Source organism: Channa argus, chromosome 2 (genome assembly GCF_033026475.1).
Source record: "Channa argus isolate prfri chromosome 2, Channa argus male v1.0, whole genome shotgun sequence".
NCBI classification, from domain to species: domain Eukaryota; kingdom Metazoa; phylum Chordata; class Actinopteri; order Anabantiformes; family Channidae; genus Channa; species Channa argus.
In genome coordinates, this window is record NC_090198.1 from 17,353,960 (window position 1) to 17,375,075 (window position 21,116).

At 37.8% G+C, this 21,116-nt stretch overlaps 1 protein-coding gene across 9 annotated transcripts in view; it reads right to left on the reverse strand.

The window, feature by feature from the left end:
- Nucleotides 1–20,789, reverse strand: part of cdkl5 (cyclin dependent kinase like 5) — a 32,449-nt gene extending 11,660 nt beyond the window's left edge. Inside the window, exons 1-8 of one of the 9 annotated variants that reach the window (XM_067496005.1) lie at nt 20,382–20,788; nt 17,901–18,245; nt 16,257–16,291; nt 5,188–5,233; nt 4,970–5,106; nt 4,414–4,534; nt 2,963–3,022; nt 1,987–2,077 (exon numbers count right to left, since the gene is read on the reverse strand). In XM_067496005.1, the coding sequence (XP_067352106.1) occupies nt 1,987–2,077; nt 2,963–3,022; nt 4,414–4,534; nt 4,970–5,106; nt 5,188–5,233; nt 16,257–16,291; nt 17,901–17,937 (527 nt within the window). In that variant the 5' untranslated portion in view covers nt 17,938–18,245; nt 20,382–20,788. Of the gene's footprint in view, nt 1–1,986; nt 2,078–2,962; nt 3,023–4,413; nt 4,535–4,969; nt 5,107–5,187; nt 5,234–16,256; nt 16,292–17,900; nt 18,246–20,228 lie in introns of all 9 variants that reach the window. The other 8 variants (XM_067496000.1, XM_067495997.1, XM_067495998.1 and 5 more) reach the window with 8 other exon arrangements.
- Between the last annotated feature and the right edge of the window lie 327 nt (nt 20,790–21,116).

Here is a 21,116-nt window from a genome sequence, read left to right on the forward strand (position 1 = left end):
AGTAAGACCAAGAATACTGTTTTTTCGTATGGAGATGCTCCTGAAGAAGGTGGTCATTTCTAAAGGGAATGGAGCTGAGGAGTCTGGTGAGAAATGGTGAGAGATCTGGCAGCAGGGAAGCAGAAGAGCGGTGGTGTTGGAGGGAGAGAGTATTTGAGTGGGTGGCATTCAAACGCTGTCTCAATAAATGTTCCAGGGCATTTGCTAAATCAGGCTACAGCAGCGAGGCTAGATGACGTTCAGCTGTCTCTAAGCTCGATTGGACATTCAATGCAGCAAAAGCATCAAAAACAACACCAGGAACAAGAACAACTGTGAACAACAGAAACTTAATCTGGAGATAAGGTTTTTGGTGTTTTTCTGTAGCAGGTGACTCATCAATTCTTTTTGGGGAAAAGAGTAACACCTTTTTCTTAAAGGTCTAAATTAAACAAAGAAGATGAAACAGATTAACACATAAATTGCACAAAATAATTTTTAAGCGTTCAATTGAATGGTGGGCTACACCGTGGACAGGTCACTAGTCTATATCAGCGCTGAGACAGACAGACAGACAACTATGCAGACTAAAATCATTAACCTAACATGTGTGTCCTTGGACTGTGAGAGGAAATACAGTTTTGATGACAGAAACTGAAGAGAAACATTGTTTACATTTGGTTCTGTTAAAAGACACTAGAAAACAAAGATATACATACAGTGTCAATATAAAGTAGATATGCCTCATACTTTAAAATGTTTGTCCCTTGACTTAAATCAAGTCGAAGGACAAATTCCTGGATTCACTGTATGTTTGACACAAGCACTACACCACTTCTTTTGATTTGTGACTGCATAATAAACAAGCAATATTAGCTCCATAAGCATTTGAGAAGAGCAATATTCAACAAAAAGTTGCTTTAATATAACAATGTTTTATGGCTTATGTCTATAAAACCTAAAACAATATAATTTCATCTTTACAACTTTGAGTGGCAGACTTTTAAATGGTTTCATCATGTGTATAAGCAATTCTTAGAAAATTACAGACAGAAGATCAAGCAAAACAGCAAACACTGTCAAAAATGCTATTAGTTTCTCTAGTGAAAAGAAGTGTTGTTTTTGACAAACAAAAACACTTCACGGGGTCACCATGGCCTGTAGAAAATTGTGATAGATGTTTTATCATTGTTCTCTGGTTTTATATTTCCAGTGATTATTGAAATGATTAAAATAATCATTGCTTGTAGCCCTAAATTCTAGGGTCTTTTTGTTCATCCAGTAAAAAACATGTTATGTATTTCTAAATTTGGTCACACTGAATTGTTCAGATAGATAATTATTTTTATGCTCAACAATAATCATACTGTATGATCTACACATGCCCTGTCATAAAGCTGAAAAAGAGGCTGTTTTTTAGCTGATTGATTTTGCTGTTGAAATGACACATGATCAGTATTAGTGTTATGAGTATTACCAGAACTGAATTTCTGAATTGTTATACTGGGAAATATTGCAAAAGAATTAAAATATGTCTGCTGCACCATTTCATTGTAGCCATATTTCTCTGACTATAAAAACTATAAAAAGCATTTTTATCATCCCTAACTACAGTATACTTTCATTCATTTATGCCAGACTGATGTGAAAGGTCTTTAATGCCACAATAATCCCTGGTCCCATGTAATTCTAATAATAAGTTTGACAGATTTTAAATTAGAAAATATTAAGAGCACTGGTATTGAACGGGTATTATATATCAGCTGATATACAGAACTGAGGAATTAGAAGCAATGACAGGACAGAAATGTACATATGTGTTCATATGTGATACTAACATAATGCTTCTGGTGCCCTGAAAGTTAAATCAAGATAATGCGGAGAAGTTTTAAATGATTTGTTACAGTCAACAGAAACAGTTCCCTTTCTTTTTGTCTTTTATACTACATAGTCTCTCTCACATACACACACACATACACACGCACACACATACATGCATAGACTGACCCCAGCAGCAGCTCAGGTGAACGATACCACCGTGTGGCCACGTACTCTGTGTAGTTGGCATCTGTTCCTTCAGACAGGTTGCGAGCAAAACCTGATGTAGAAAAAAATTATATTACTAATTAACATAGTCCTGACGAACATACAGTACTCTGAATTATTTTGTACACAGTTTTACAGTCCCTCACACCAAGAATAACATATAGTCAACATGGAAACCATTTGGACAAGTACAGTTTAACACAGTCATCGTTCCATGTGACTCTAGTTAGTTATGTCACTGCAGGCGGGCTGATACTGTGCCTCAGATAACTGGTGTACAGCGAGTCCATTTTAAGCATGAAAAATCACAATAAACAGAATGCCAGCTCCAACAGTGAATAACAAACAAATCTCACCCCAGCTGATTCAGTAGGGTTGCCTTAGCCAATTATGCAAACTAATTGACCATGTGATTTTGCAAAGACTTCTGCAAATGTAAAACACACACCTGGGGAGCTGTAAAACTACAGGTATCTTGTTATTGTGCAGGAAAAACGGGTGCCTAATATCATCCTGGTTTTTTATAATGCACGTTTGCTAGATTAATTCTGCTGACAACCACTGAAGTACATTTTATACTGTTATTTGGCTGCTTCCCAGTGACAGAATTAGTCTTACTGATATACAACTTACAAGGTGACAAATGAATGGTGGGATCTTTCACAGTGAACTGAGCCCAAGAAATTAGACTAGCCAAAATGAAACCACAAACATAACTTCAAAATAAGAGCTAGTTTGATAGCTGCTGTAGATGTAGTATCATGTAATCTCTCTAATAAATCAACAGTAAGAGCTTATCCAGTGTGTTAAACAAACACCTTTGTTCGACAAGAAGTCAAAAAATATGTGCAGAGATTGTATCTTCCTGCACCGCACACCACACGTTGCAACAACTCTGTGTTACAATATGGCAAACAACATAAGACCAAAAACTCACCAAAGTCACAGAGTTTAAGAACATCATCAGAGCTGATGAGGAGGTTCTCTGGCTTGATATCTGGTAGAGACATGTGGAGAGAAAGCTGTTAACATGTTACAATTGTGCCACTGTTGTAAAGCAAAACAGAAAAACAAATGCAACTTCTTGCATTTGTATTTGAAAAGAGCAATATTCAACAAGTAGTTGATTTTATATAACAATGTTTTATAGTTTATGTCTCTAAAACCTAAAATCAATTCATCTTTACATCTTTCAGTGGCAGACTTTTAAAAGGTTTCATCATGTGTATAAGCAAAACAGCAAACGCAGTCAAAAATGCTTTTAGTTTCTCTAGTGAAAGGAAGTGTTGTTTTTGACAAACAAAAACACTTCACGAGGTCACCATGGCCTGTAGAAAATTGTGATAGATGTTTTGTCATTGTTCTCTGGTTTTATATTTCCAGTGATTATTGAAATGATTAAATTAATCATTGCCCTAAATTCTAGGGTGTTTTTGTTCATCCAGTAAAAAACATGTTATGTATTTCTAGATTTGGTCACACGGAATTGTTCAGATAAATAACTACTTTTATGCTCAACAATAATCGTACTGTATCATCTACAAATGCCCTGTCATAAAGCTGAAAAATTGGCTGTTTTTTAGCTGATGATTTTGCTGTTGAAATGACACATGATCAGTATTACAGGTATTACCAGAACTGACTTTCTGAAATGAATCAAATATTGTTCAGTTTGTTTTTTTGACAGATGCAAGCTATATGAATGTTAGAGACTGACATTTTTGAAGCAGATCTTCTTTGAGGAATGGATTGTTCATAGCACGGATAGTCTGTCCGGATGTTGATTTGGCACAGTTTTTATGCCGGATGCCCTTCCTGAGGCAACCCTCCCCCATTTCTACTGGTCTTGGACCAGCACTGCACAGCTGGGGATGGGAATGGGCTGTTGGTGGTTCAGTGTCTTCCCCGGGGACACTTCCACATGTGGTCGTGAAGAGCGGCACGAACCCCACGGTTGATAGGAGGCCACTCTACCAACTGATCCACTGCCCCCCCCCAATTATTTATATATATATATTATTGTGAATTAGATTTTTATGTTATTCCCACTAACTTTAATATTGCAAGAAAAATATTGGACGACATCAGTGCCTGCTTTGATTCATATACTTGAATTTAGAGTAATTCCAATGTAATTTCTCTTTGGAATTTCTTGTAATCAGAGAACAACATCTGACATGAGCAGGATCACTTCCACCATCACAACTGAAACACAATTTTTGACTCACTGGAGAATTTTCCCCCTGTTCTTTTACATAAAAAAATACGATATTTTAGACACGCCCCTACATGACATTGGCATTTTTGCAGTGGCTAAATACTAACGAGTCAACATGTTCAGTTTTCTTTTTTGCTGTCAGGAGAAAAAAATAAAGAGAAACTCCTCACCTCTGTGTACTATCTCATTCTTGTGACACCAGTTGATGGCTTTGATGAGCTGGTAGATGTAGCTGCGAACTTTATCAGGTGGTGCACCATTGGGCATTTCCTCCAACAGCTCCAGCATGTTCTGCAAACCAACAAAACATTTAGCCCTGGAAACAGCTTGGCTGTGCGGCAGTAGGTTTTAGTGCTCAGCATGGCGAAAGGGCAGCGCTTTGAAAACATGACCACGAAAGTCTTTCCCAGATAATTGTTACACTGGGAATTCTTTCTTGTCGTTCCTCTCTTTTTTTTAACCCTGACATAGTTGGGGGTGAGAGGGGACATGAGCTGAAACGATTAGAGTGCAGTATGAAAATTAAGCCTGTCATGAAATAACACTTGGCTGCATAGTCTGGCAACACAGTGGGGAATGCCATTATTCATTAACAGCATAGTTCATATGTTGCCATAGCAACGCTTTTTATGCTTAACTGAGCAGTCTGAGCTTTCTGAAAGTTAGAGTCTAGATACAGCAGACCAAAGATATGTAAGAAGGACTTTGTGCATAGCATAAGCTGACCCTCTCAACATATTCAAAGACAAGGTAGAGTTTCCCCCTCCTGCGAAAAGCCTCCTTCAGCTCGACAATGTTGTCCTGCCTCAGTGTCCGAAGCATCTTCAGCTCCCGAAGAGTCGTCTCCTTGACCTCCTCATTTTCTGTGTTAAAATGAGAGTCACATAATTGACGCAACTGTTTGGCTCTTCATCATTTCAGCCCCCTCTTACTCCTTCACTCACCTTCACTGTCTTTGAACTTTTTAATGGCCACCAGCTCATTGGTTTCCTGTGAAAATATGAGGGTGTGAGTTGTGTTAAGAATGAAGGAAACCCCTTACTGAGTTATGCCTCTGCATTTCCTAAGTTAGTAAAAAGAAGAAACAAATAGGTGCATACATACTGTAAAACATTATGGTTAGAGAAAACACAATAAATACAGAACATTTTAGAACAAAATGTAAAAAGGGAGATATAAGAGAAATAGTAAGGACCTTTCTTGCCCACTCTGATCATGAAAAGTAAAACAAAAATGCATTTTCAAGTTGTCTGTGGTGAAGAGTCATGGCAGTGCTCTTATTTCGTTTGTTTTACCACAGGGCACTCACAATGAAAAAACACATCCATAGCATAGCTAATATGCATCTTAGGTCTTCTTTCAGGTTGCTTAGCTGATCTTTCTGACTTTTAAAAGTTTCCTGATGTGGTTGAAAATCAACGCAGCCTTGTTTCAAAGGCTGTGCAGCAGCTGGAATGCAATTGAGACTTCAAAATCAACAAAGGAAGGATTTTGATTCTAATCAAAAAGAGTAATCCTGTATTAAATGTATATTAAATGTTTTTGCTGCAGCTCTACACAGGATTTAATTACAGGTTAAGAATATCATTCTTCTTTCAGTCTTAAGAAAAAAAGATCAGAAATCCATCTGTAAACACAATAATGACACATGGCATCCTAGACTATATATTTACAGTTTTTTCATGGATTTACAGTCAGTATTCATGTTGGAGTCAGGAAACTGCAAAACAATGTGAATGCATCCAGATAGATCAGCACTCACCACCCCTACTACTGTGAAATATAAAAAAAATATATCAGGCCATACTGTAAGCCTGCTGTGACTGAAAATGTGATTTGTTTTAGTTTGTGAATTCTTAAATTATTTACTCCACTGTGCTGTAATTAAGCCCAATGAAAAGTTAAAGCCAAAACAGAGCTATTGGCAAAGCTAAAGCAACCGAAAGGATTGAGTTACACCTTCATAAACGATGAGAGTAAATACTGTAATGCCATGTCTCATGGGGTATAAACTGAACAGTAACTGGTAATTTCCATATAGCAGCCTGGTCAATGATCCAAGCTTTGATGTTTTAGATGGGGTTAATCAAGAAATCAGTAAAAAAGAAAGATCTGGTATGAGCTAAGAGTCATAACTATTTATTGAACAGTGCAAATGTTTGTGAGACTATGGTCTCAGTGACTTTCACTGGAGCATGATTGCTGGGGCCAAACCGACGGGTTTGAGTGTTATCCAGCAAGCAGCCAGAGAAGGTCAACAGCTAGACTGGTCTGAGCTGACAGGAAGATTACAGTGACTCACATAACCATTCCTAACAAACCAGATGCAGAAAAACCTCATAGAATGCAAGAAGACACTGATCCTTGAGGTGGGTGAGCTACAACGGCAGCATTCCACATTGGGCTTAACTCGAGCCAGCACAGAACAGAAATCTGAAGCTGTAATGGGCACAAGCTCACCAAAACATACATACAGCCTATGGTCTTGTGTCTGATAAGACAGGCAGAGTGTATTTTAATCATTTCAATAATCACTGGAAATATAAAACCAGAGAACAATGATAAATCAATTATATTTTTTTTAAAAAGCTGACATTTTTCACAATTCCTTCCATTTGTCTATTCCATTGTCCTCCTTTAAATGACCAAAATCTGGTTTTGTTCCCATCTCACTGCTGTACCTAAAAAAATGCAATTATTCTCCCTCCACATATACCTCAGCAGCAATGCAAGGGAAGTCCTCAGCCTCGCTGCAAGGCTTAGGTCTAGGAAGTCATTACAAACAGGCTTATGCACAGTGAGTATGATGCTTCTAACTGGGGGTGGCGAACTATGCTAACATCATTCACAATTAGTTACTTGTCCTTTCTTCCTCACCAAATCTGTCTACCTCTATTTCCTTTATACCAATCTTGGTTTCATTATTGTATCCTACTAGCCTTCATATTCGTAAATGCATTCTTTATTTACTGGGCTTCATCTGGTAGTAAACATTTTATTTTTCACTGGCCACTGTAGGCTCTACACAGACATAGTATTGTGTTCCCAATAAAGTGCTCAAATACTTCAGGACTTTATGATTAAAGAGGGAAGCTATGGGTGAAAGATGCATCATGTTATGACTTTCACTGGAAAATCAAATCAAATCACATACTGAAACAAATCACACAGTGACTTTTCTTTGTGAGAAGTGAAGAAGCTTTGTCAATATACACTGCTGACATGTCAGCTTCTTTTTTTCACTGAGAATCTAATGTCTAGCATATTTTGTTGAAAACAATTTTATACAGTGCTTCTATAGTTGGGTGCAAAAAGAAGAAAACTCTTTCATTAGAAATTAATTAGAATTACTTTTTAATTAATTAGCAAGGGGAATGCAAACATTTGCACTAATTCAATTTTCATTATTTTACTATAACTTCTTGACCATTTTTGTTACTTCTGATGATGAAGGAACATTTGTACAAGTTGAATGTGTATTGTTATTATTTAAGGTTTAGGGTTAAGTTTGCATCCCCAAATACTGAAATTTTACGTAGGGGGATGCACCCAACTGTAGTTCCCATTTCTCACTGTAGGTATTTGTGTCTAGTCTGAACTGAAGAACTAAACAGCTGTCAGCTGTCCTGAAACCATGGACAAGGATTATTGTGAGTGTCATTAGAGAAACATACCTTCAAAAGAGTTCTCTTGTTTTACAGCAAGTTGTGTTAATTTCCAAATTCTGCAAATGTGCCTATATTTTCTCTCAGGACATCATGTGCCTGCATACTTAAATGGTAAACCGGTCAGTCAGGTCTACAATCCCTATGAAATCCTTATGATCCTTAGGCTGCAGCCGATTAAAACAGTGGCTAGAGACGATTACAACATACAAGCCAGCCTGCCTCTGCACCGTGCTACTCTCATGTCCTTCTATTGTCCTTTTGTTAACAAAGGGCCAGACAACAGAGTCACCATCAGTGTCAAGAAGAGGCTGCGCAGCAAAGAGCGCTACGTCAGTGGCACTGCTGTCTCCTCAACACAATGTAAAGTTTGTCTTTTTATAGATGTAAAACACAAGAAGATTTATAGCTTGAACAGCAGTTTAGCCCAAGAGTGAAGTTCAAGTTTTCCAAATAAAAACTTAGTGGCAGCTCTGATGTTACTTATATTCCTGTGTGGTGTCTCAGACCTCTGCTGATTTACTTTTAGAGCCACTGTTAAGTCAGCACAACTTAAAATAGCCTCTGGTTTGCTAATTCCTACTGATGATACAACAATGATTGTCACGTTACACAAAAGAGTAAAACATAGTAAATGCAAAAAAAAAAAACAATAAAAAACAATACCTACAATATAGTCCGTCACAATATAGTGCTTTTCTACCAATTGGCACAGAAAGCACTTTACACTTCTTATTCACCCACCAATGGGGGACCAACACTCACCAGGAGCAACTAAGTTGGGTTTCAGTGTCTTGCTCAAGGACACTTTAACATGTGATTGGAGGAGCCAGAGATGGAACCAACAACTGCAAGATTGGTAGACAACCACTCTACCTTCCTGCTCCACAGTCACACAAGAGGTGGTGATGCTGCTGTAGTTGTAGCTTTTATTATCAAAACAAGTAAGTTAAATAGTGGTCAGCATTATTATAATTTTTTTCTGGTCCCGTTAACAGGAACCAATGGCACAGAATTTATTGTAACTGTGTTGATGAAGATCTTCTAATATTACAGAAGTAATTATTTTAAACCAAACAAAGGTCTGTTTTTAAGGGGGTGGCTCAACATAGCTTTACCACAATGTTACAATGTCTTAACTTGGTGTTTATGACTGTTTCCATGGTGACAAAGGTCAGACACAGCATCCTCATTCTGTACTAGACCACAAATAAAATGACACATCCACACTCCTCCTCTCCAGCCATCCTCTGAAGCACATCATCCTCCACTTTCCTACCAGAAATCCCACCCTCTCTAACCTACTAAAAAACAAATCAGAACAGGCACCTTCCCCACTCATTTAAACATCTAAACAGTTTAAAAAGCCTTCTCTTGTGAAGAATTACAGACCTGTCCCTCTTCTTCCTTTTCTTGCCAAGACCCTTGAATGAAGGTTTAAGAGGGTTTAATCAAACTTCTAATTTTCTGTCTCTGAACAACCCCTTCACATCAACCAATCTAGTTTGATCCCAGCATCTGTACCCTTCTCAGGTTTAAATTCTCATACACAGAGTGGTCAACTCAACAGCACCCTTCTACATAAACTGGCTCAGTCAGGTCTACAATCCCTCCTGCTTACTGCACTCTGCCAAAATGGTCCCCACAGCAAAAGATCCCAAGCAAAACCCTTTAGCTCAACAGTCCTCAGATGGTGGATGGATTACATAATTATGCCCGCTCAGCACAGCCAATCCCAATTTTAAAAAAAATGCTCTACATCAAACAAACAAAAAAACTTCCCTGTCTGGCATTGCACTTACATCTCAAGAAACTTAAACATTTCTCACCATGGCACTTTGCTTTCAATGTCTCCCTAACTTAGATTTTATTGCTTTGTGCTTCCCTTGAATGTCGTTTCTGAGAAAATCTTGGATTAAAAAGTTGCTAAATCACAACATTTGGAGTCATTAGTCAAAGTTTGCTTCTAAAACAGAAGTAACTAACTAATATATTTATCATGGACTAGTACAATCCAGCCATCCATTATCTGTAACTACTTATACAGTTTAGGGTCGCAGGGGGACTGGAGCCTATCCCAGGTTTGACATAGTGTGAGAGGCTGGGTGAACCCTGGGCAGGACTCCAGTCTATCTCAGGGCCACCACAGAGAGACATACACACATAGACCAGCATTCACACCTTGGACTGTGGGAGAACACCCACATGAGCAAATAGAGAACATGCAAACACCACACGGAAATGCTGCAGTTGGCTAGGATTCAAACCTGGGGTCTTTCAGTTGTGAGGGATCAGTGCTTACCACTTTACCACTGTGCTGCTCGAATACAATCTTACATATAGCAGTCAAAAGTATATTCCAGGGTTATAACTTACAGGTAAATACCACCTTTTGGTATGATTGCAAAGAACTGAAACAACTAAGTGGAATTTCTAACCAGTAAATGGTAGGTGTTTCCCTGGACAAAGTTGTTAAACAATTTATCAATTATCAACGAGTCACAGGTTTTCTGCTGATCACCTACAGTAATAAATGAACTTTTCATCACTACAATAGTGCACAGAGATACTGTATAGGCAGCAGGAAACACTGGCTAGCGAGTAGGTTGTGCTATTGTCGCTCCCAAAACACAAATTCAAGATAACACATAAGCCTCCATACACACACCCACATACGCTAATACAACACTTGCATAAAGTGGCAGAACATTGCACAAACGCTGGCACTTTCACCCAGCTAATTAAATGTTACATCAAATACATATATTTACTAACAGGACATACTTTTAGTATGCATTTTATTTGTTTGCATATCAATCAGTTTTTACTGAGTCACCTGGTTGAGTTTTAGCCAAGTGGTCAGAGTCTCCTGTCTTTCTTCCTATGACTCCCTCAACAATGTACAGGTCTGCTGTAGCCTCCTAACAGGGTGACCCATTTACCAACACCACAGTCTCTGTATTCAATGCCTCTCTCTGCATCTCCTCCTTTCCATCACACACACACTTACACATTGCTTCTCTCTCTCCCTCTTCCACCCTTTTCTCTTTTGCCCTGCTTCCAGCTGAGAAAAGTAAAAATAACTGCTCTCTTGCAGCAAAGCAAAAATCTTTTATTGCCATGGTCTGGGTCTGGCGCTACATGTGAAAATGAATTCCCTACACTGTTATATTGTGAGAAAGTGAGAAACATGTCGCATGTCACGTCTTAGTATATAGCTTCAAGCAATGGAAAGGATACTTGGTTTAACATAACACCTTTGACACCTGGTATTTTTTTTTTTTTTTTTAGGAAATTAAGAATTGTTGAAAGCCCAATTCATGGTCTAAAATAACCCTAATTTAAAAATACTGTGGCAGACAAATTATGAATTTAAGAAAAAGGAAAACTTATAGAGAAGTGCTAATTCAATTATCATAAATGTTATTGACTATGTTATTTGTGCTATGAAAGTATGACAATGGGATGACCTTTTTTTTCTAGGCCAATATGAAAGTTTTTCTTAGCTTTTATCTGCCTCTACTGAGCTGCAACTTCCTCTCCTGCAAATGTTCTACTTACCATTTAATTTTGTTCATGGCTTCAAAATTCGAATTCTTCCACATTTAGCATTTCATCCATTGTATGTAATTGTTGGCTCCTGATGTATACTATTAAGTGAAATTAATGGTTGAGCAACAAATGTAGTGTTCATCAAAAAATGTAGGCAGTAAGCTCGTGATCTTTGAACTGAACTGAACTGAATATTATATTACATTTTCATTAAAAACTCAGCACAGAAAAAGAAAGTGATGCTCAAAACCTAAATAAGATTTACTATCTCTTTGAGGAACACGTTAGGATAACAGCAGCATTAAACATTTAAAATCTCACATTCCATCTGTTATGGTACATTCTTCTCCCTTGTTGCCTCTGCTGAGACTGTCACTCCTCCTACACTTCTTGTACGAATTAAGGTGTTTTTCACAAATATGTTATGTGCTCTCAAAAGTAATGATATAAATATAGACTAAATTATCTATTTTTTATGCTGTCAGAGCAAAACATTTGTAAATAACAACTGCAACAAAAAAGATTTACAAGAAAGATGTTTCTTACTTCATGTTTCAGGTTAATTTCAGTGAACATTGAAGTTTTTCAGAATACTGTGACGTAGATGACGATGGATCGGGTTGAAGTTTTCTGTTTTAACCCGACCTTAGCCTGAGTGTGTGGTTACCATGTCTGAACCTGAATCGAGCCCGACGCAGATGATTTGTGTGGTGTTTTTAACAGAACAAACACTTAACAGAAGCAACTCGGCCACTATAGGCTCATCATTTTAGTGTTTAATAGCCATTTAAATTAGAATAGAACTTTAAATTAGAAAAGACAGAGATTTATGTAATCTGTTTTATAGCTCTTAATATTTACAATTACACCTATTTAGTCTAACCTAAGTGATCAATCCCTACTCATGCTCCAACATGACTTAAAATTTTCGGACTAGTCCCAAACCAAATCCTCGGGTACCAATGGGTTCCACAGCACTCAGTTGAGGTATCCATCCTCTTCAGACACCATTAAGACAACATAAGCAAAGTTCTGGTGAAAATACTGATGCATAGTATGTGAGTTATTTTCTTGTTCATGGTTTTGGAGTTTTAAGCTACAGTCCATAATTCTGATTTGTTACACACAAATTTCCTTCCTCTAGTTTTGTGCTCAGCAAAACTCATGTGGTTGTATACAGTACTGGCTCTGTAAATAGGGGAAAAATTGTGGGTTAGGCGGGTTAATTACGGCTAGTGGGCACAAAGTGCACTCGTGCTCATGCTCAGGGGGAGAGAGTGGGACAGACAGCAAAACCTAATTTCTGATGCTGGAGTTGTTGCACACATTAAACTAAAGTGCTCTGTGTATGCTGGACAGGTCATAATACAATCTTGGGGGTGGCCAATGACACCCCTGCCTCTGCTGTCTTTCTTATTTGGTGACTACCAACTTTTTTTTAATTGGATATAAAAACAGTTTTAGTCTCAATGCAATAACAGTGTTTTATGTTATAATGTAAGTGAGTGGAAATTAGTCAGCATTTTTCCACTTGATATTTTTACATTGCAAGATTGTCATATTGGAGACCCTAAAATTATACACTTTGTACCAGACCACTTCCCTTTAGGGAATTGTAGACAGCAAATTTGTCTCCTCTCAAAAGATACCTGATAAAACAAATTGTTACATAAGCTTTATTTTTGAGACAGATTGCCCACACACCTTTAAAATTTAACACATCAATTGCTACATCCAATCTTTCTGTTTTGTTGACTTGCATGAGTGTCATAATGTGGACATCTTACTTGAGTTTATAAATACAACAAGCATGGCAAAAGGCCGAGCCAAGAGACAAATCAAAACTGTGGACAAGGGAGAATTTAGGCTGATAATAAAAAAACTTAACACTGATACTGCTGTGAAGAAAATATTTTATTAATTTATTTTGTTAATTATTTGATAATGTTCAGGCTTCTTATATTTGATCAATTTGTGTGTTTGATGGCTCTAAAAATCACATAAGGGTTAAAATGCTCCTGATTGGTCACCCCCTTCAGTCTGTAACTATATTGGTCACAGTTGTTGGTAGTGAAGCAAACAAACAGGGGAAGAAAACATGGATTGTACTAAAAATACATAGACATTTTCAAACTTACTTTTCATTTCTAATGTCTGTTGTAATTCACTTATTGTGGATCTTTATGTGTGTTTAATGCCATTTCCAATCTTTCAATTAATTATGAAAAAGGCAGCGTGATTGTTTATGAGTCACCTTTGCAGCAGCTGCTGCTTTGATTGAAATTAATATCTCAGTTAACATCCCTTTATTAATGAAGGCCTGAACACAGGTGCTAATAATAGTTGCAGTAATCTGCTCTTAACCTTATTCTTGTCTCATCAAACCAATACAACAGTTTGGTGCTTTGTTCACAACATAGTGGATTAATTTTAATATGTTGTAGATTCATGTATTAATCATGTACTCACTCATGTACTTCACTCATATAGCTTTCTTAATGTACTGCAGTATTTGTAGCGTATACACTACTTTTACTTCTTTCAACATTTAATTATAATGATGCAGTCCATCCATCCATTGGCCTGTAGTGACAGCAATACTATACTTGTTAATTTTAACAATGACAAACTGATGAAAAATGCATTTTACAAATTAGTTCAGTTGGATAATATGATCTCATTAAATAACTTTTAGAAGTGTTTGTGCAAAATTTACTAAGATCAATGATTATTTGAATGTATTTTTAAAGAAATTTAATATTAGCCTTATCTTAGACATGTGAGGCAAAGGAGGAAAGTGCTGATTTTTATACAAAAAATGACTGAATAATTTATATTAACCAAATAAAAGAGGGGCTGGAGTGTGGCCCGTAACTGTGTGTGGACAGTGACTTAAATTGAGTTGAGTGAACTAAACTAAATGTAGAAATGTAAACTGAAAGACTGTGTGTAATGTATGTAAAACATGCAACAAATCTAAAATGAATTTATAGATAGATTTGACAAGTTTATGGATAGACTTAAAAGACAAAAAACATTTGTAGGAATATATAAAGTATTGAACTTTAAATGAAGTATGTAACAATGTTCTGTGTTGGGGCCTAAACTATTTTGTACGGACCATTCAAAGAAAGGCAATGATTTCTGCTTAATAATAAGTTTTGTGGCATTCTTATTTATAGTAATATGATTACTACGGTTACCTGAAAGGCTTCGTAAAGAGTGAAGCAAAGCTGTATCAGAGCCAGGAGAAAGAGAGCTGGAGAAAGGACTGTGTCCTAATTTATTGTTGTACACAGTTGCTTTAAGTAACCGTTGGTGTTGCACTAGAATTGACAGATTATTTGTTTTTATTATTTCTCTGTGTTTTGAGTGAAAGGCAGGTAATATAAGATTTTTCTACTTCCTGCTCCTTTTTGGTCATGCTACGTGTTCATGGTTAGAAATCACACAGTTTTGCAATACATGAGCTGAGAACCATGCAGTCACGTATGGAAGACACGGCTGGATGAGTCACACCAGCAGGCCTTGCTTCAGGCATACCAAGTACATTAATGGCATAAATTTAAATACATAAAGAGCCACCATTGCCACTCACAATCCCCACCAGTCTATATCAGTAAACATTCAGATGCAAAAGTACACTGTGACATACAGTAAATAAAGTATGTGACAGAGGTCAAAACCATGTGACTGAATGAGTTTTTGCACCGCAAGTAACAATTTAAAGTTTTAAATCTGCCATCATGCTCATTTAATGTTGATAGTATTCCCCAGCATCTTCTGGGGTCTGTTGAATATTATAGAAGCATTTCAGGATTTGACTTAAATTTTTTGCCATGCCAGCAGTGTGCCTCTAGAGGCGGCATCGTATTTGTCATTTGGTTTACCGTGTTTAACTGAATTATCAAAGTGCAATTAGCGATGTGTCTTTTTAGCTAGTGCCTTCTCTGCTTCCTTCTGGGAAATTCTCATCCCCTCTGTTTTTGTAGGTGACTCCTTTGTCCTTTCGGAGAGCTTTCTATGAATGTGTAAATTGGATTTTAAAAGGACTCTGATGTTCCTCAACATATTTTTTGTTCATTATGTGTACTGGCCACTAAATTATAGTCAAAACTTGGCGGCTTAGATTATGGATTAGTGAATGGGTAAATATAACCAGAAAACACAAACAAGGCTTAACACTTTTATGAAAAACCGTCATCTGTGCATGCCATGTGAAATATCACTGGCTCTGTGTGGACATCTATATGTGGCATGGCCAAGTTTAAATTTATTGAACTTATTAGTGCTGGACTGACCTTTGTGGGTGCAGCCAATGAGCGGTGACTACAGGTTGCATAAACAAAAACTTACTGCTAATTTATTGCTACTTGCAATTTGAGACAGAGTTGTGTGCATCGAAGTATCAGTGTGTCTGTTTCTGTACTGAAGGGTGAAGTAGTGGTAAGTACTAAAGTATAGTATTTTGTGTTAACATTGTATTTATGCTTCAAATGGTAGAGACACAACCGTTGAGGATATGTGCAATTAATTAAAATATGCAATAACCGTAAGCGAGATAGTGGAAAACAATAATTTATCTAGAGGTTAATTATTTTGGGTTTTTAGTAAATTTAAAAGAGGTTATTAAACAGAGAATATGAGAAATATATTTTCAGTTTTGTTTAATTATCTACAAATGTATGTTTGATTCCTCCTCAATCTCAATGTAAAATGTATGTAATACATACAGATTTCCCATCATAGTAACATCATCATAGCAGAATTTGTCCTGCAGAAATGAGAAATCTTACCTTATGCCTGCACTTAAGAACCACTCCATATGCTCCTGGAAAGACAAACAAAGTGAAAGAAACAAAAGATCAATAAAAAGTGAGACTGGGACATGCTGTTTAGTTTCAAGATCTCAATTATGTTTTGACCTCTCAAATCTCAGACAAACAAGTTCATAAAAATAAGTGCACCAGGTGACAGACACTTCAGAAACTGTAGGTAATAAGTGAGCTGGGGGCCTCGCCCATGCACTCAACAAGCACATGTACCTCTACATTTGACAACTAAATACACACACACACACACACAGTATCCCTGTGGCTTTCATTTTTCACATCATGTTCTTGTTTGATCATTCATAATATATTATCCATTTTTAATGATTTGCATTTGTCGAAGTTAAATATTTTAGATGTCTTTACAAAATAAGTTTGTTGCTCAAATCATACTTGTTGCTAAGTTAACAGTGACTAGTTGTGTCTAGTTTATTGTAACTTTGCCAATAATATAACATAAATTATTCTCCACATTCAAATTTGAAGATATTGTACATTATAAATAAACAGTAGAAGTTTTGAGTCAGTAGTTTTTCATTTCATTTTTTATTTATATTACTAATTTGCAAATAGACGAAATTGGTAGAGTGAACATCTACTGAGTTTAGGGTTGGCAGCTTTTGTCTGTGGCAAGACACCGAACCCCAACACAGCCTAACCCCAACTGCGCAATGTATATCTGAGTGCCAGTCCCAATCCCAGTAAAAAGGCATCAGAATGGACATATGGCATAAAATGTGCCAAATCAATGTGCGGACCAATGATCCGCTGTGGTGACCCCAAGCTTAAAGCTACAGTACATTAGTAATGGAAGTGGATAGTGGCCATATAAGTTGCATGACTGTCATGGTGCATCTGGTCAGGTTTAGGCAACACAGGCACTTCGCTTAAGATAAATGACAGATCATAAACATGTTGTGTCCAAAGTCAAAAACTTTTCTGTATAAAACCAGATTATGACTTTTCCCACTTTAATTTGCATAAATACATAAACCAGCAGTTAATTGTTGCACTTGCTGACAAGCTAAATCTCAGAACCGCAGTATTTTATATTGTGAGCTAATATCAAATTTTGATTGGAAAATATGGAATCTCTTTATTTTTTTAAACTACATTTATGGTACTAGTAATATTGACATGTAGTCTAAACAAATAAACATAATAAAAAAACGTTCACATCAAAAAAAAAAAAAAAAAAAAAAAATATATATATATATATATATATATAGCATATAGCATCTTTCCTCATTCAATTATGGAGCATATTTCTATTAAATAAATATTGGAAAATGTTGCACACCGCAGCTTTAATCAGGCTTGAAAAAAATGGAAGCAACTGAAAATAATTACTGAATAATGAAGGACTACAAACTCTCTGACTGACAATCCTTCTGCATTGTTTCAAAAATTCTAAGCACCATAGAAAAGTACAGAATCTGTTAATAGTGATATGCAGATTTCAAGGGTATAATCTAAACTGCTAAATCTCTATAAAAAAAAACATTTGATTTGTCCCCACCAGCACCAGAGACGTAAGTTAACAACAGTACGTAGAGTCCTTGTGTTCTACAAACATACAGTAAAATCTGCTGTGTAAAAACCACCCACCTTCTCCCACAATGCCAAGTACTTCAAACTTATTCATCACATCACCGAGGGTGGGGGCTCCTTCAGCAGGTGAAATGAGCTGCTCAGCTTTTAGCGGGGAGACTCCTGTTTTGACCTGCGGCTGACGGAGTGAACTGTACAGTCCAGGAGAAACGGGCACAGTGACTGACCACACACCATGTTCGCTCCTCTTTCTTCTTCAGCTTCTCTTTTCTGCAGCTCTCTTCCAGCCTCCGTTTTTTTTTTAATGTCACTTGTTTTTTTTAAAGACTTGACTCAGCTTTTAATTGTCTTCGAGCTCCTTTTACTCCATTTGTTAAGCACATCTGTCTCATACTGTCATACCTAGAAGTCCATAAAACAGAGAAGCAAATGTTAAAATATTTCTTGAAAGGGTCACTTCTCCCACCATTCTTTGCACAGGCAGTGGCATACTGGTGGTGTTCCTGTTACAGATGGCGCATGTAGATGTACAGAAAGAGAGCATTTCAAATTTAACTCATGACTTAAGCATGACCTCCACACACTTCATCCCACACACATCCTTTCTATTCTGCTTAAACACACAATCATCCTGGAGGATGTTGCACAGGTCAGAGTCAAAAGTGAACGTTTAATTACTAGAATCGCTCTCAGGTTAAATTATTTGTAGTTTGCTGTCAGTCAGCCAGACAAGTACTTGTTGTTGTTGTGGTGGTGGTGGTGGTGGTGGAGTGAAATGTCTCACCAACAATGTCATGATGTCATGAAAGGTTGTACAGATGTTATGTGCCCAGAGAATGAATACTACTTGGGATCCTCAGACCTCTTCTCTAGTCCCACCAGCCATTTAGTTTTAGCTTACCCAGTAAAAAATCTCAGCTTGTACTAGAGAGGTTGGCACAATGTTTGGTACACACAATTGGTTCTTATTGTTTCATGCTAATGTTGGTCTCCACTGACTTTCTCTAGTGCCACCAGGCTTTTGTGGATTTTAGCGAAATGCTTTAATGACTACCAAATGGATTGGTACCCACACTTTCGGATATGACCACATACCTGCAACATTCCCAACGGACTAAGCTGCACTTTGTGTTTTCCCATAGTTTAATTGGGCACAGCTCCCTGTTCATGCAACATTTAGAAATGTTGAACTGAATGGGTTGAAATGTGAGATGATTGTCACAGGTGATATTCTTACTGTGTGCTGATATTTAGCACTTTCTTTTGGCACACTCCTCTACTCCAAAACCCACAGTTTCCAACAGAACAGGCTACATTTATAAATGCTTAGTTTTGTGTCTTAGAGGGAAAAAATGTCTCAGATCAATATTATCCAAAGGATTCAATGTCCTCCTGTCACACATCCAGAAACTGACCATAAATATTAAATGCCTCTTTTGTAATTTGGATGCTGTTGGACTGGGACCATTAAAGCTTCTCACAGCATCAGTCCAAAATCATTTGTATAACACTTGATTTCTTCAGCAGTGAAAAAACACTTTAATGTCGATTTGGCTCATGTGCATGTGTGGGCGTTTTCCTATGCAGTGTACACTCCACACAGCTAAGTCTTTCCAGGATAAGAGATAAGGTGGATGTTGAGGCTATCCACAGCTAGTCATTTAGGATATGGTGCTTCCCCTGGGGAGTGATTAAATCCATACTGCATCTTTTCCGAATAGACAGTTGTATACTAACAACCAAAAACTGGGGAAAGGAATCATTGTTTCCTTTTCAGAGGGAAAACCCCTAATTGATGAACTGCTGCTTCTCCTTGCAGCCATCAGGCAGACACTTGGTAAATGGAAATAAGGTGAAAACCTCACTGTGGAAGCCCTGGGCATTTTTATAGAATGGACTGAAACATTCATCTTGCAACAAACGCCTGTTGGTGCCTGGCTGCAAAGAAAAACCACTAGAATGAGTGAGTTGGGGGTAGTGTGAATATAATAGACAGGTGCATGCGTCCGCGTGTATGAAAGTGTATGTGTGTGAATGTGTGTGTGTGTTTGTGCTTGCGTGCGTGCGTGTGTATATGAGGTGAGAGAGAGAGGATAGTATAATGCTGCTCTCGCTGCACCGAAACTGCGTCTCATCGCTGCGTTGCGGAGCGCACCATCATTCCATCGCTGTCCACGCGTTTCTCAGCCTACACAGCACCCAGTGCATACATTAGAACGTAGTTCACGGGCCATGTTCACGACAGTGTTGCACAACAAGATCCACAAATAGCGAGCACCCATAAAACCCACGTTTAGAAATGATTTTCACGCACCCAAAATACACAAAATATGACAAGAATTCCACTGCAGCCCGTCCACCATGAACCCAATGAACCAGTTTTACCTGCAGATGTGATGTGTGAGGTGAAAAAGCTCAATCCATGAAGGACGGCACATCATGCCCATGAAAATGATGATGTAGGAAGAGGAAGAAACATCATGTGGACCGACAGGGACAGGGCCTGTGCGTCGTGACACGATCAAATATCCTACTCACTCAGTCTCTGGTTGGAGGTGATACCGAATCCGCGGGTATAACGCAGATGATGGGGTATCCATGTAGCGTGAACAGTTCTTCGGAGCCTCCGTGCTCATAGCCTCAGCATCAGCAGGTTATACCAGCAAAATCGTCATTACTCTGAGCGACGCTGCAGACAGCCAATGGGAACGGGGACGTCGCGCTCCAGTAAGGTTTTTTTTAATCTAATGCCAGCAGTGATAAAATCAAACTTTTTAATGGAAATTGAATCCAGGCTGTAATTAGATAAAGCTGAAATACGCTCGATATGGATCCCACTTCGATAATACCAAGATATTACTCTGGCCGATCTTCATACTGCTGCTGCATCCTCCCTTTGGGTCAATGCATGTTGTATCACTGATTAAAAACATCTTCCTGCAGCTTGTCTTCGCTCTCTCCCACCTACACCTCCCCTTCACGACTGCACTAATTGGCAAAATCAGTGTGAATTCATTGGGTTCACAGGGACTGGGTCGGTCTGTTCATGATGAGGAGGTGTGATCTTGCACATTAATACTGCAGCCACAAGCTTCTTGCAGAGGCCATGTGTACTGTGTTTGACCTCCACACCAGCCTTTTGGCTTTTTGTTCTCACTGCAACAACTTACAGTTGTGAGTGCCATTATAATGACTGTGGGTTCGAGAAATATTATTCACTGACAAAAATATAAAAGAAATATAGTAAGAACTTCACAAAAAGTCTATATATCA